Source organism: Ctenopharyngodon idella, chromosome 12 (assembly GCF_019924925.1).
Source record: "Ctenopharyngodon idella isolate HZGC_01 chromosome 12, HZGC01, whole genome shotgun sequence".
Taxonomy (NCBI): domain Eukaryota; kingdom Metazoa; phylum Chordata; class Actinopteri; order Cypriniformes; family Xenocyprididae; genus Ctenopharyngodon; species Ctenopharyngodon idella.
In genome coordinates this window covers 19,193,441-19,207,953 of record NC_067231.1, presented here as the reverse complement: position 1 = coordinate 19,207,953, position 14,513 = coordinate 19,193,441, and the positions used below count along the sequence as shown (strand labels likewise).

Below are 14,513 nucleotides of genomic sequence, written 5' to 3'. Positions count from 1 at the left end.
GGAATTTGCAGTCTCCAATGTACATACATATACACTTCAGTGGTAAAGTCTCCTCTGCATTTGTTTTTTAGTCAACAGTATGAAGTTTTAAGGCAGGTGGAACCTACACTATTGACTCAAAATAGACCTTTATTATAATATTTTATATTTTTTTTTATAGTGTATTTACAATATCATTCAGTCAATACTTTGAAAGAAGTCTGCATTTATTTGATCAAAATACAGTAAAAACAGTAATACTGTGAAATATAATTACAATTTAAAATAACTGTTTCCTATTTTATTATATTTTAAAATGTAATTTATTCCTGTCATGTTAAAGCTGAATCTTCAGTGTCACATGTCCCTACAGAAATCATTCTAATATGCTGATTTGGACATTTCTTATTATTATCAATGTTGAAAATAGTTGTGCTGCTTAATATTTTTGTGAAAACCATGACTCTTTTTTTTAGGATTCTTTGATGAACAGAAATTTCATAAGAACTGCATGTATTTGAAATAGAAATGTTTTGTAAAATAAATGTCTTTACTATATATTTACATTATAAATGTGTCACTTTTGATCAATTTAATGCATCCTTGCTGAAGAATATATATATATATATATATATATTAAATCTTACCCCTTTTTGAACGATATAGTGTATATTAATATACTATGTGTGCCAAGTTTTTGCTTTAAGCCTTTTTATACATTGCATTAAAAGTAATAACTACAATATTACAGTAACTAGAACATGTTGTGTATCTTTAATTTATTATTACTATTTTTTGTCTATTATCATTACGGTAAAGTTGTAGCAACCGCTATTGCTCTCCTGTGTTCCATCCAGCACTTCACCATCCAGTCCAGTAGGTGGTGCAACTACAACTTCAGACATAAAAAATTGAACACTAAACACTGTCAGGCACAACATATCAATCAATCAGAACAATTAATTAACATGCATGCTGTGTTACCAGCTCCATGAATGGACACAGCACTCAAAAATGAGCAATGAGCTCGTGGAGGAAACTTCACCACTAGGGACAGTGCTTCAAAATAAATCTGTGGTTTTTAGAGTACACATTCAATATCACATTCATCTCATTTTATACTGCCATCTACTTTATTATTAGAATATTTTCTCTTTGGAGAAAATTCAAACACATCAAGTATGTACAGTAAACTGCTGTTTCTCTGTCAGATTAGCTTTGTGCTATCTAATGAGCTGGATGTGTTTGTGTGTTTAGTCATCCTGAAATGAACTGATGGAGAGAAAGGCTTAGCTGACGAACAGGTTGGGGGTTTTAAATGGATGTTGGAGTGTTGGTGGATGGATATGATATTGTGCTAGTGTGCGTTTGAATTGGAGTGGATGAATCTGACCTACTTTCTCCTGTGCTAGCTCTGCATTGCTGCGTCTCATTCTCTCTCACACCGCTCCACCCCCACTGCCCTTGTGTCTTACATTCTTTCACTCTCTGCGTTCCAACCAGCCAGAGATGTGATTATGGGAGGATGCTTAGTTGGCTCATGTACAACCCCCTCCTCTCCCTTTTCGTCTGTGTGATTCTCACCTGCTCTGCATCTAATGTCTCCACAGCCATTTTACCTCACCTCCTGTTTCTTTACCATCCTCTCATTTCATCTCCACTCACTAATTGAACAAAATCAAATGCTTATACATTTACATTTGTGTTGCTATCTTTTCCACCACTACCATAATTACAGTTTCTGTCTTTTTAATTGCTGCTACTACTATTATTGTTACTATTACTAATACAATTACACATTATTTCTAAAGAAAGTTTTGTACATTTTAAGGTTAAATGCATCAATCTGGTGCACTTTGGAAGCTCAAAATTAAGAGCTTCAACCCATGTACAGAGTACAAATTGACCAAAGAAACAGCATTGTACCTGGACATTAAAGATGGTTCAAACATCTTTTTAGTTGTGATATAGAGTCTCAGTCTACAATGTGTTTTAGGATGCCAAACAATTATTACAATAATATAATAATGTAATAATGATTTAGGCCTATATAATTAGTCATATGACAGTAATATCCATATATTGTAACAAATGCATTGTAAATAAATAAATAAATGAGAATTTTTACTTTACACAACACTATAGGAAAATTACAGTACTTTTGTACTAATTTCTACACTTGCAAAAGATAAATCCTTGAGCTTTTATTTTGATCACCAGATCACCAGCTGATCGCGTGAGCAAATGCGCGCACTTCTCTTTAAAACACGCAGCACAAACAGGCTGTATATATACTTAATCACAGTCTTTTGCTGTTTTATAAAGGCACAAAGCCATATCACGGTTTCAATTTTGGTTTGTTGGCAAAATACAACGTTAGAGACCATTTTGGCTATGTTTTCAATTTTCAGTTCATTAGTGGCGGCGGCACAGGGTCATTAATGGGAAACACTGAATGAATGGTTAGCTGACAAATGTGCTAAAGTTGTCATATCAGTTGTTATATCATAACAAAAATCCTTCAACCGGACTGAACAAGAGTCTTGAGGCCTGCCGCTGCTCTGAGTGAGTGACGGGGGGCGTGGCTCGCTGCTTGAACTCGCTGTCAGAGAGAAGAGAGAGAAAGCGCTGCCGGTAACGCTGTATGGATACTGCAGGAAAGTGATATTGAACTGTTTAACATATTTTGATAGAGAGATATGTTTAGAAAAAATATATTTTGACAGCACTGTTAAGAAACCTCAAACCTGAAAGATTCGGGGCCTTTGGAAAAACATTCGGGGCTCCAGCCCCCTTAGCCCCACCCCTAGCTCCGCCCCTGCATTTAGCCATACTAGTCATTTCAGATGATGCTAGAAGGAGGGACATTCTCATTCTAGAGAGCGTTTGATTGGATGAAAATCTGTGTAGTGCAGGATGTGTCATCAATACTTCAGTCGAGTTTTCCAAGAGGAGAAAGTCTCAATTTTAAGTATGTATCTGATGATTAATGTGTATATTTGCTAGTTAATTTTGTAATGTATTTCTTATTTTAGAAAGAAATTAATACTTTTATTCAGCAAGGATACATTAAATTGATCAAAAGTAACAGTAAAGACATTAATAATGTTATGAATGTTTTTTCTTTCAACTTAAACTTTAAATAGAATCCTAAAAAATGTTTCATTGTTTGCACAAAAAAAAAAAAATTAAACAACACAGCTAATAATAGCTAATAAATGTTTCTTGTTTTCACCAAATATTAGAATGATTTCTGAAGTATCATGTAACACTGCTGAAAATTTTGCAGTCACAAGAATAAATTACATTTTAAAATGTATTTTTTACTATTTTTAAAATTAAATTAAAGAAATGCAGCTTTGGTGAGCATAAGCACTTCAAAAATATTTAACAAATCTTACTGACCCCATAATTTTGAATGGTAGTGTATATGCTAGAAATACACTAGTCAAAGAAACAGCCTTTTTTAGTCAATGAGCAAAACAGTCCATCTCTCTTAAGTCCAGTCAACCTCTTTCTGTCAATCATTTTGCTGATATCAAGCTTGGTTTTGGAGAAATGGTGTGGAGTTAGCAAAACATCTGAAATCACTCAAAGCACCTTCATCCTCAGTCAGCCTCTCATTTCCTCTCAGTCTATCCTCTCTTCCTTCACATCTCTTTCATCTCATTAACCTAACTCTTTGACTTGTCACCTACACTGACCCTCTTGCAGTGATCCTCTGCTGAGGCTTTACTCTGTGCTTTGATGTTCAGACACTGATGAATGACAGTAAGGAGCTTTATGGGTAAATATACATCTGGATGTTTGGTAAGTCATGCTTGGATCCAGCAACAGCCTCTTGCTGCAAATGAAGTGCCAGGCTGTCCTTGCAACCCGCCATGCTCTGGGAAATCTGCATTAACACTATTGATCTCTTGCTATTAGGCCTTTATATCATGATATCAGCATGTCGATTTTTCAAAAAGTGTCTCCCATTACAGGCAGGATTATTTTTATACTGTATGACTTTGAGTGACCAGAAATGGAGTGTTTTAGAGGTATTGTCCAAAAAAATGTCATTTTGATTGTGCAGCTCCCATGGGGATTCTTTCAGGAAGTGACATTGTCTCCTCAGTAGCCAGCAGGGCAGATAACAATGGGTGGCGTATGTATAAAGTGTGCTGATTTTCATGGGGCATCTGTCCTATTGTATTGTGACTATTGAAGAACAGATTGTCTACTTTGAATCAGTTAATAGTTTTCTTCAACCTTCCCAGAGATAGGGAGAGAAGTCTGGAAGATGTTCAGATCATTAGGTCCATACTGCACCCTTCACACCTGCTGTTCATCAGATTCAGTTCTATTGATTCTAAACCTTCAGCACAGGTAATCTTGGTTCCACTTTGATCTCTGTGAACTCTCAACAGGAAGTGTATCTGCACACTATCAGCAAACTTATCGCCTAAATATTACTGATGCACATCAGCATCTGCTGCCTGATAATTTCACTTCCTGATCTGGAACACAGGGGTCTGTCTTTAGTCAATGAGCAGATCTGCAGGTGTCTGTTAAGCTTGAAATCTTGCAGATATTCCATAGGAAGTATGTACAACTTCCTGATTTGATCTGATTAGAATCATGTTGATTAATATTAGAGTCATGTTTATTAACTCTTTGATGCATATTAAGAGCTGTTTTAACCAGTCGGAGTGTAATATTGTATCCAAAACTTCATGATTGATTTGACCTTTGACCCTTAGTCATAATTGTATATGTCTGTTTTCTTTGTCGTTATTATATATATTTAAATATAATAATATATGCATTACACATATTATTTTTTATTATTTTCACCATTTTCAACTAAAAATGTAAAACTTTTTGTGCGTTTTAGCCGTTCTCTTACACATTCAGCATTTTGAGGGCCTGAAAATGCAAACTTTTGAAAACGGGATTCAAAGTGCAAATTTTTAAAAACTATACTCTTGTTGTTTCCATGTAAACAACAAAAATGTGAACATTTGAAAAAGGTGACGTCATGTGAATGCATATTACGTGTTTAGTCTATAGGCGCGTAGTGTTTCTTTACAAAGTGACATCGCCAACTACCGGCCTGGCATGAATAATACAGCGTTTGAAGTATTTTCTGTGGATCCTTGTGGACAGGGATCATTTTGACAATGTTGTCGTCTGTACACAAAAACGCAAAGGAAAAACGTTTCCATTTTTAGTACATCGTTGTCGTGTAAACATACCCTTCGATGTTACCACCTGAAGCACATTTTTAGGTTACCTGACAACATTTTAACTGTAGGTTTCCCTGTAGGTCTGGCCTCTCTGTCGTCCATTGTTTCCTCCCTGTCCTATACTTTTGCTCTCTCATTTTCACTTACTTGCTCATCCCTCTATCTCTTTTCCCCTCCTCACTCTCGTTTCCCTCTTTCGCATTCATGCCTGCTGTTCTTTGAGAAGAGCCCCAGCTTTGATCAATATTTCTTCTTGCTAAGCCTTTTCTCCCCGTTCTTCTAAATGACCTACTTTGTAATCTCCTCCTTAACAGCTCTCTTTAAAATTGTGAAAAAGAGCAGAGGCAATGAAGCCCTGCCACTAATCTGATACATATTAGAAGCTAAAGCTCCTGCTTGTGTTTGATAAATAGTAGTTTTAGAGGGCGGGCTTTACTGCACAGACAGATTTGAGGAATCTGAATAATTATATTTCCTACAGTAATCTATCTACTTGGCTTATTCATCATCGTTGCTGGTGCTTCAATGAACATCATGTTCCTTTTGGTAGATTTCACACATTGAAAATCAACTAAATGTCAATGAAAATCAAATGTAGCAAAGCTTAATTGTTCATTAATGAATCAATGAGGTATAATTTGACTGGTTTTATTCCGTATTTTTTATTTAGGGATCATGGTGAAAAAATTACTTCCACCACCACAACATGTGCTCTCTATTCTAATCCCTAGGACAAGGTTTAATAATAGCAACCTCAAAAAGGTGCTTCCAGCCTGAGAATGTGTGTGTGTGTGTGTGTGTGTGTGTGTGATAGAATAGAGAGAGAGCAAGGGTGAGAGACACGTGAAGTGTGTGATAGCACCATGTGAGGAAAGGCAGTGCAGTCTGATTACTTGGGTGGGGTGGTATGAAGTGAAGGATGCTGGGATGCTGCTTCTCTTCTCTCAAGTGCACAGCAAGCATAATACTTTTTAGCTTTTTTTTTTTTTTTTTTTTTTTTTTGAGGATGTAAAGACGGATTAGCCCAAGGGCATATCTGCTATTTTGGTAGGTGGGGCGTGACTATGTTGCAGACACACATTAATTCTTCTCTCCTCCCATTTTCCCTCTCTCCTCGACCCACTAAATCTACAGTACTAGAGCCAAAATTGCTTTTGCAGATAAGTACAGATGCAGAATAGTGATCTTAAGACACTGTTTAAGAGCTTTCTGAACCTTAGTTGCATCTGCTGGTGTGGCAGTAGGAGAGAAAGTGTCAGTAAGGGCTCATTTAATAATACAATGATGGTCATTTTAATATAAAGTGGTCCCAAAATATTTGGAGACACTATGTCACACTTTAAACCTGATGAATTTTGTTGCATTAAGGGTTTCTTAATGTAAAACTAATATAAATAAGTAATTTTAAAAATAAAAATAAAAATTATTTTAAAAAATGTAAAATAAAAATAAAAACATTCTAAACACTTACTAAAAATATTATAATTTTTTTTTTTATTATCTGTTAAATTATTGAATTAACTTAAAATCTCGGGGGTTACTTCAAGAAAATATTTTGTCAAAGGGGTTTGGATGACCAAATATATCTGCAAACACATGATGACACATGACAGGTATTTTATTATAGTGTTATATGTGCATGTATACACAGCATAATTTAATAATATATTAATTTATATAAAATGCATACATAAAGTTTCTTTAAAAAGATGTACTGTAAATATCATTTTTAAGTACAACAAACTTATTTTTTGGTGAAATATTTTCTTGCAAAGCATGCTTGGGAAATCGTTCTTTAAAATAAATGCTACTTGGTTTGATATAGTGTGTGATTTTAGTGTCAAAATACTTGGTGTCATTTTGTATCTGTAGAAACCAGAAACTGTCAGACACTGTCTTTCATGCTTTGGGACTGAAAATTTCCCCTAACTGAAAAATGTGTGAATGAGTAGAGATATATATACAGACACAGTCATGATGCTGTCTGCCACTAGACAACTGGACTTGAGTGGTACTTAGCAGTTACCTCTGCATCTCCTGAGTGCTCCCCTCCCCCTTTACCTTCCCTTAATACTCCTTCTATTCTGAGTAGCAGAGCAGGCCTCAAAGGTGGTGAGTCAGTTGGCGTGAAGGGCACAGGCACAGGGGAGAGGAGGGCTGGAAAGAATTGATTTTCCAGTGGGCCATGCAGAGCTGTCTGCTCGACCAGCACTGTGTGAGAGATTCTGGCTCACAGAGAGACACTCAGTATGGGGAAATCTACAGTTTTCATGCCGTTTCCTGCTGCTACAATCAAAACTCCACTACACCTCAAGCAATTCATCGACTAACCTTTCATTTTTGCCTCAACAGGAAGCTGAAGGAATTGTATACTGTATACCATGTACACTGAGTAAAAACAGAGTTTATGAACCCTTGAAAATGATTTTGAATGATAGGAGAGATTGATGCTGGTTTAGACAGTCTGTTGGCTGAGTGGAGCAGCCAACAGACATAATGGGGTTCATTGGGTTGCCATAGAAACGTCTGGCAGAGCATCCTGCTGGTACAGTAACTTATGGAGAGTTTATCATCTGCAGGATTTCTTACATAAGCTGCCTGGTAAAGGTCACTACTCTGAATCAGACTTCTAATTTAGAAGATGATTGAGTTGTTGTGGTTCTACTATAATAAACACAAAGATAAAACCTTCAGTAATGTTTACAAATGAGTTTGAGGAAGTTATTGTTAAAGAATTCTTCATGTGAGTTTATTTAAGGAATATTCTGGGTTCAGTACATGTTAAGCTCAATGTTTGACAGAATATGTGAATTTATTTAGACTCTTCTCTCATTTTCTTTAAAAAACAAACCGTTAAACACCTATACTAAAAAAAGTAAATGGGGCCAGATTTAGAGGATTTAAATGCAGAAATGTGCCATTTATAATTTTTATAAAAGCATTTACTGTACACTAATTCTTATGTTAAAGGGGACATAACATAAAAATTGGACTTTTTCTGCGTTTAAGTGCTATAATCGGGTCCACGGTGCGTCTACCCACCCAGAAAATGTCAAAAAGGACAACCCAGTAACTTTGTTTTGGTAAGCCTTTCTCTGCAAGCATGTGAAAAAACGAGCCACTTAGATTTCGCTCCCCTAGTGTCGTAGGAATGGGAAGTTATTGTAATATTACCACCCCTTAATCTGCATGTTTCCACCCACGCCGCCGCCATTTTGTTTTCGCAAGCGACAATGGTGTCGGTGTACCAGTTTCCACTTCTTTAGAGAAGAGGAAGAGTTGTAGTAGAGTTTTGTTGCCATGCCATCATTTTACGCCAGACTGCTTCACAAACGAGGGTCAATTCAATGCTGGAGTTGCACAAAAGATTAACATGACGGCACATGCTAGTTGATGAGTTGAATCAACTCCACAGCAACTACATAAATTTATCCACTAACCATTCAGAAATGTCCAGATGTATTCTAAAAGTTGTAACTTCTTCCTGAGTCTCTCCATCAGTGTCTGACTCCGGTTTGAACAATGTAAGGCTGAACACCGTTACTGACAATCGTCATTTTGGCTGCGTGAGATTCTCCAGCTTTGTTGTTGTTCAGTACTAGTGGCTCACAGCTCACTAGCGAATCCACTTCCCCCATTTTAATCACACGCAGTGGAACATCACTGACACTACTGACAAACAACACTACTGTTGTTTGTTGTTGTTGTTCAGCTCATTTGCATTTAAAGGGACACACACAAAAACGCTGTGTTTTTGCTCACACTCAAATAGGGGCAAATTTGACAATCTTTAATTAATGATCTGTGGGGTATTTTGAGCTGAAACTTCACAGACACATTCTGGGGACACCAAAAACTTATATTACATCTTGTGAAAAGTTGTTCTTGTCATTTTTCTGATCATTTTTAGGCTGATATTGGATATAACTTTACATACACACACACACACACACACACACACAAAAAAACTATTGTTTCTGCTACAATCATGTTAACACACACATTGTTTGTGTTGTGTGGCTATACTTACATTTAAAGAAAACGAGACAAGTGGAAATTCATGTTTGTTGCAACAATGCCGCAGTTGTTTTCGATTTGTACTACTGAACCTGGAATATTCAATTTCATGTTCAAAATGGCTTTACACTATCGAAATACAGCTTTCCGTTCGGATGTGAGGACATATATATAAATGTAGCTAATAGGTTTCCTAGGTGTAATGAGGCTTTTAGTGGTTGTATCTATTGACTTCACAGTCTGCACAGTGCGTGTGATACAGTTGAACTTTTTCTTTTCCATTCACCCCTCTCTAAAAACTCAGCCGCTCTCTCTCAGCCAATTACTCTTGTGCTTCATTGATCCCCTCAGCGAGACAGTCTGGCGTAAAATGCCCATCCACCCAGAAACAGCCAACCAGATGCGACAAGTACACAGAGCTCTGTGGACCAAAACAAAAACAAGAACATATGGAATATTTCAATGACTCACACTCTCTCTCTCTCTCTCTCTCTCTCTCTCTCTCTCTCTCTCTGTTTCTAGTGAGAAGAGGAAGCTACAGGTGAACATTGTCAGCCCCATTCACTGCAGTATGAATGGGAGGAAGTGCACTATCATCGTGGAAACCAAGATCAACCAATCACAGCCAGACTTCACCAAGAGCCGATCGGGATACATTCTCTCAGTGCCAGGCAACTAGAGGACCGGGGATCCCAAAAAGGCCCCTTTAACCGGACATTGACAGCAGGGTATCTATTTTGTGCTAGTCAAAACTTTTGAGTTGAACCTCAGAAATGAAGCCATACCAAATTTGCCTGAAGACAGGCAAGGAAGAATATTTAATTTAAAACAAGTTTGTCCCTAAATTCCAAACTTCAGTTTAGATTATTTACAAGATGACAAGGAGGTAGTGAGATAGACCCTCAAAGAAGATTTACCAGACCCGGCTCTGTTTATTTATTAAACATTACAACCAAAATGATGGGTAATCATAAATGTAATATTTATGAGGAACAGGATATGAAGGGTTTTAAAAGCATCTAACTTGTGTTTTGAGGGTTTTCCTTAAAAGGGAATATGTTGGTTTTTGATCATTGCTTCATGCGGGATGAAGAATAGCTCTGCTTGTGTCCCGACGTATTACACAGATCATAAGCAGTCCTGCGGTTTCTGCTGAATTTGATCGGATTTTCTTGAGCGGGATGTGTTGATCATATCCTTAAACTCATTAACTGCTCTGAGAGGAGCGTTAAACTCTCTCGTAATTTAAACCATTCTCTTTTTCTGCATATAGCTGGTCATTTATAGCACATTGTATATTTGATATAGCTTATATAATGTACTGTATATGCACTATATATATAATGTAGGTAGGAGGAGAACTGTCATTTATTCACATATCTTGGAGTAGAATCAGATGGGGCAGCACAGAGCAGGAAGTGATGGCGACTGTTATTTTCAATTGCCATTTTTTAAATAATAGACCCTGCCGCCAATAGTGGTCCCTTTAGTTTGGCTTATAGCAAAAAAAAGTTATTTCAACCATTTCTGTACTGATAAAGCCATTCAAAATTTTTCTTAAAATGTTTACAAAGCCATTTTACATGAGCCAAAAATGCATTTGTCACCAAAAACACAAGATAATGAAAATCCTCCAAACTCTTAAGTCAACCAGTTGTTCAATTAAGGTCCATTTTTACTTTTTTCAGCTAGTTATATCTAGTCATATTTCAATATATTGTCAACATCGATTGAAAAACACAGCAAACAGCTGTGTTGATATTACGAACTTGCACATTTGTGTATAAATGTTCAAATAAGAGAGAAAGAGAGCAGTATTGATTCATAGAACAAAATCAACAGAGTTCTGAGTAGAAACTCCCAAGATGTCTGACCCAGTTTGAAGCTTTCGCAACTGATAAAGAAAGTGCCAAACTGAAAACTGACTTCTGTTCTTTATTTCTAAGCAGGTGTTTGCATAAATCTGTTTTTCCATAATTGTTTCATTGTTTTGTTCATGGCTAGTAGCTAGAGATCTTTTTATCAGTTAATTAGGATCATGTCTCATGGCCAAAAATATCACTAAGCTCACATCAGTAGTGTCAGTGATGTTCCACTGCGTGTGATTAAAATGGGGGAAGTGGATTCGCTAGTGAGCTATGAGCCACTAGTACTGATCCGTCCCAGTCAGACTATCACTTTGAGCAAGTGGTCGGCCGGGCTACATGTGAATGCTGATCACATAATCTCCATTTTGCTTTACTGCTTATGTCTGTTTTAAAACAGTTGCTCTCTTTAAAATGCATAGGAAGGAATATTTATGTCTTGTCCATCTCTCTCTCTCTACACTCTCTCATCCTCTTCCTCAGTCCCTGTTCTCTCTCTTGACTATTAGCCTGGATTGGTAAAGTGTGTCAGTAAAAGCATGAAAACACACAGTACTCTAGGAAGATAAAGTCGGACACCCCTGTTTCTTAGCTCAAAGAGATGAACACAATAAATGGACTAACAACATTTTCTAAAAGTTGTAAAGGTCTATTTTTCTTGAATCAAACACTAAACCTGATATAAACACACTGACTGTGTAAATGATCTTTTAATTTGAGTTACGTGATTCTTCATTTGCATACAGTCCAGCCCATTTTGTGGATAGAGCAGTCTGCTTTGTTCTGACATGCAATATATTACCGTTTTATAATATATAATCATTTTTTTCCTTCTTGTCGTGATCCCCAGTGATTTCATTTAAGTGCCGAATAATTTCAGTTCCCAGATCTTTTGTGTTCTTTGTTGTAATTATTACCTGTTCATTTTGGTTAATGTTGGAGATTTAGCCTGATCTGATCAAATGATGTGCCTACTTTTATACTTCTCTTATTTAATTAATATATTTTAAAATGTTTTAAAATTTTGAAAGATGTTACACATGCTTGGACCAAATCGAGAAGGGAATCCAGTTTATAGTGTGTTTGTTTAAAAAAGAGCTTTTTCATTTGTATATTAATGCAATATTTAACCATTAGTAATTTACAGACATGAATATTAGTATATGGAAACCAAACAATTACACTTTAAAAATGTATATTGCGTAGAAATCTTAGTACTGATTTATCATACGTGACATTATGTTTTGTTAATCAAATAAACGCTGTACCAAATATCTGCTCATGAAAATAAACATGCCCTTGAAGTGTCTGCTCCGAGGCTTTTGCTCCATCACACTGATATATTGTCATTATTTCATTGATTTGCTGCACATGGCTATAAATCCAGGGAGAGCAGCTGTTTGCCACTGGGATGTTGATGATGACAGTTCAACCTGTCAATCTTTTTGGCTGTGAGCGTGGCTACAGCAGATCCACTGACAGCAATCACACTGTTTATTCTCATACATGGGTATTTTAGTGCTAGATCTTAAGTTCATGATAGACATTAAAATCACCATGAAATAAAAAATGTAATTTTTATATTTTATGGAATATAATATTTATCCATGGCTGTGCAGTTTTTTTTTTTTTAAACTCATGTGCCCTTATAATCTTTCATCAAAATAACTCTTCTCTTCTCTTCTCTTCTCTTCTCTTCTCTTCTCTTCTCTGATGTGTTTATTGGCACGAGGGCGGGACAACCTGTCACTTAAATTACATCACAGCAATAGCAAACCACAATGATCCAATCAATACCCAATGGACAAAATCAAGTCCCGCCCTACATTTTTTCCTGTTCGTGGAGCCATTTCACTCGGATATACATCACAATAGGGAAGAAACGACCATTGCAACTTCTGTTTCATGCTGTCTTTAAACTGTACTCCATTCATGTGTAGCTCTGGAAAGTTCGGTTTTATCCAGTGAATCGTTTTCATCGTAAACAGTACACTCTAAAAAATGTTGGGTTAAAAACAACTCAAGTTGGGTTGAAAATGGGCAAACCCAGCAATTGGGTTGTTTTAACTCAGCGAATGGGTAAAAATGTTTGCCCAACTTGCTGAGTAGTTTTATTTAACTCAACTGTTTAAAAATTGCTGTATTGCTTGCTTAAAATGAACCCATCTTGGAAATGAACATACATTAATATGTTTAATAAATCAACATTAATAAGTTTAATGAATAATAATTAAACAATAAACATTTATTAAATTGCTTATTAATAAATGTTCACATTTTGATTATTATTGTTGCCTTTTATATGTCTGATTCTTAATTTCCAACCTATTGGGTTTATATTAAGCTAGCCATATAGTAATTTTTAAACAACAGTAGGGTTAAATAAAACTGCCCAGCACGTTGGGCAAATATTTAACCCATCCGCTGGGTTTGTCCGTTTTCAACCCAACTTGGGTTGTTTTTAGTATTCTACTTTCTAGTTTTTCTTATGATGTACAGTATCTCACAGAAGTGAGTACACCCCTTACATTTTTGTAAATATTTTATTATATCTTTTCATGTGACAACACTGAAGAAATGACACTTTGCTACAATGTAAAGTAGTGAGTGTACAGCTTGTATAACAGTGTAAATTTGCTGTCCCCTCAAAATAACTCGACACACAGCCATTAATGTCTAAACCGCTAGCCACAAAAGTGAGTACACCCCTAAGTGAAAATGTCCAAATTGGGCCCAATTAGCCATTTTCTCTCCCCGGAGTCATGTGACGCATTAGTGTTACAAGGTCTCAGGTGTGAATGGGGAGCAGGTGTGTTAAATTTGGTGTTATCGCTCTCACTCTCTCATACTGGTCACTGGAAGTTCAACATGGCACCTCATGGCAAAGAACTCTCTGAAGATCTGAAAAACAGAATTGTTGCTCTACATAAAGATGGCATAGGCTATAAGAAGATTGCCAAGACCCTGAAACTGAGCTGCAGCACGGTGGCCAAGACCATACAGCGGTTTAACAGGACAGATCTCACTCAGAACAGGCCTCGCCATGGTCGACCAAAGAAGTTGAGGGCACGTGCTCAGCGTCATATCCAGAGGTTGTGTTTTGGAAATAGACGTATGAGTGCTTCCAGCATTGCTGCAGAGGTTGAAGGGGTGGGGGGTCAGCTCAGACCATACGCTGCACACTGCATCAAATTGATCTGCATGGCTGTCGTCCCAGAAGGAAGCCTCTTCTAAAGATGATGCACAAAAAAGCCCGCAAACAGTTTGCTGAAGACAAGCAGACTAAGGACATGGATTACTGGAACCATGTCCTGTGGTCTGATGAGACCAAGATAAACTTATTTGGTTCAGATGGTGTCAAGCGTGTGTGGCGGCAACCAGGTGAGGAGTACAAAGACAAGTGTGTCTTGCCTACAGTCAAGCA

At 36.8% G+C, this 14,513-nt stretch overlaps 1 protein-coding gene across 2 annotated transcripts in view; it reads left to right on the top strand.

Annotated features, from left to right (window-relative positions):
- The window catches only part of myo1d (myosin 1D), a 76,879-nt gene extending 64,457 nt beyond the window's left edge, over positions 1-12,422 (top strand). For both annotated transcript variants that reach the window (XM_051914238.1, XM_051914239.1), the window contains one exon: positions 9,747-12,422. In XM_051914238.1, coding sequence (XP_051770198.1) covers positions 9,747-9,903 — 157 coding nt within the window. In that variant the 3' untranslated portion in view covers positions 9,904-12,422. The remainder of the gene's footprint in view (positions 1-9,746) is intronic.
- Positions 12,423-14,513: the final 2,091 nt, after the last annotated feature.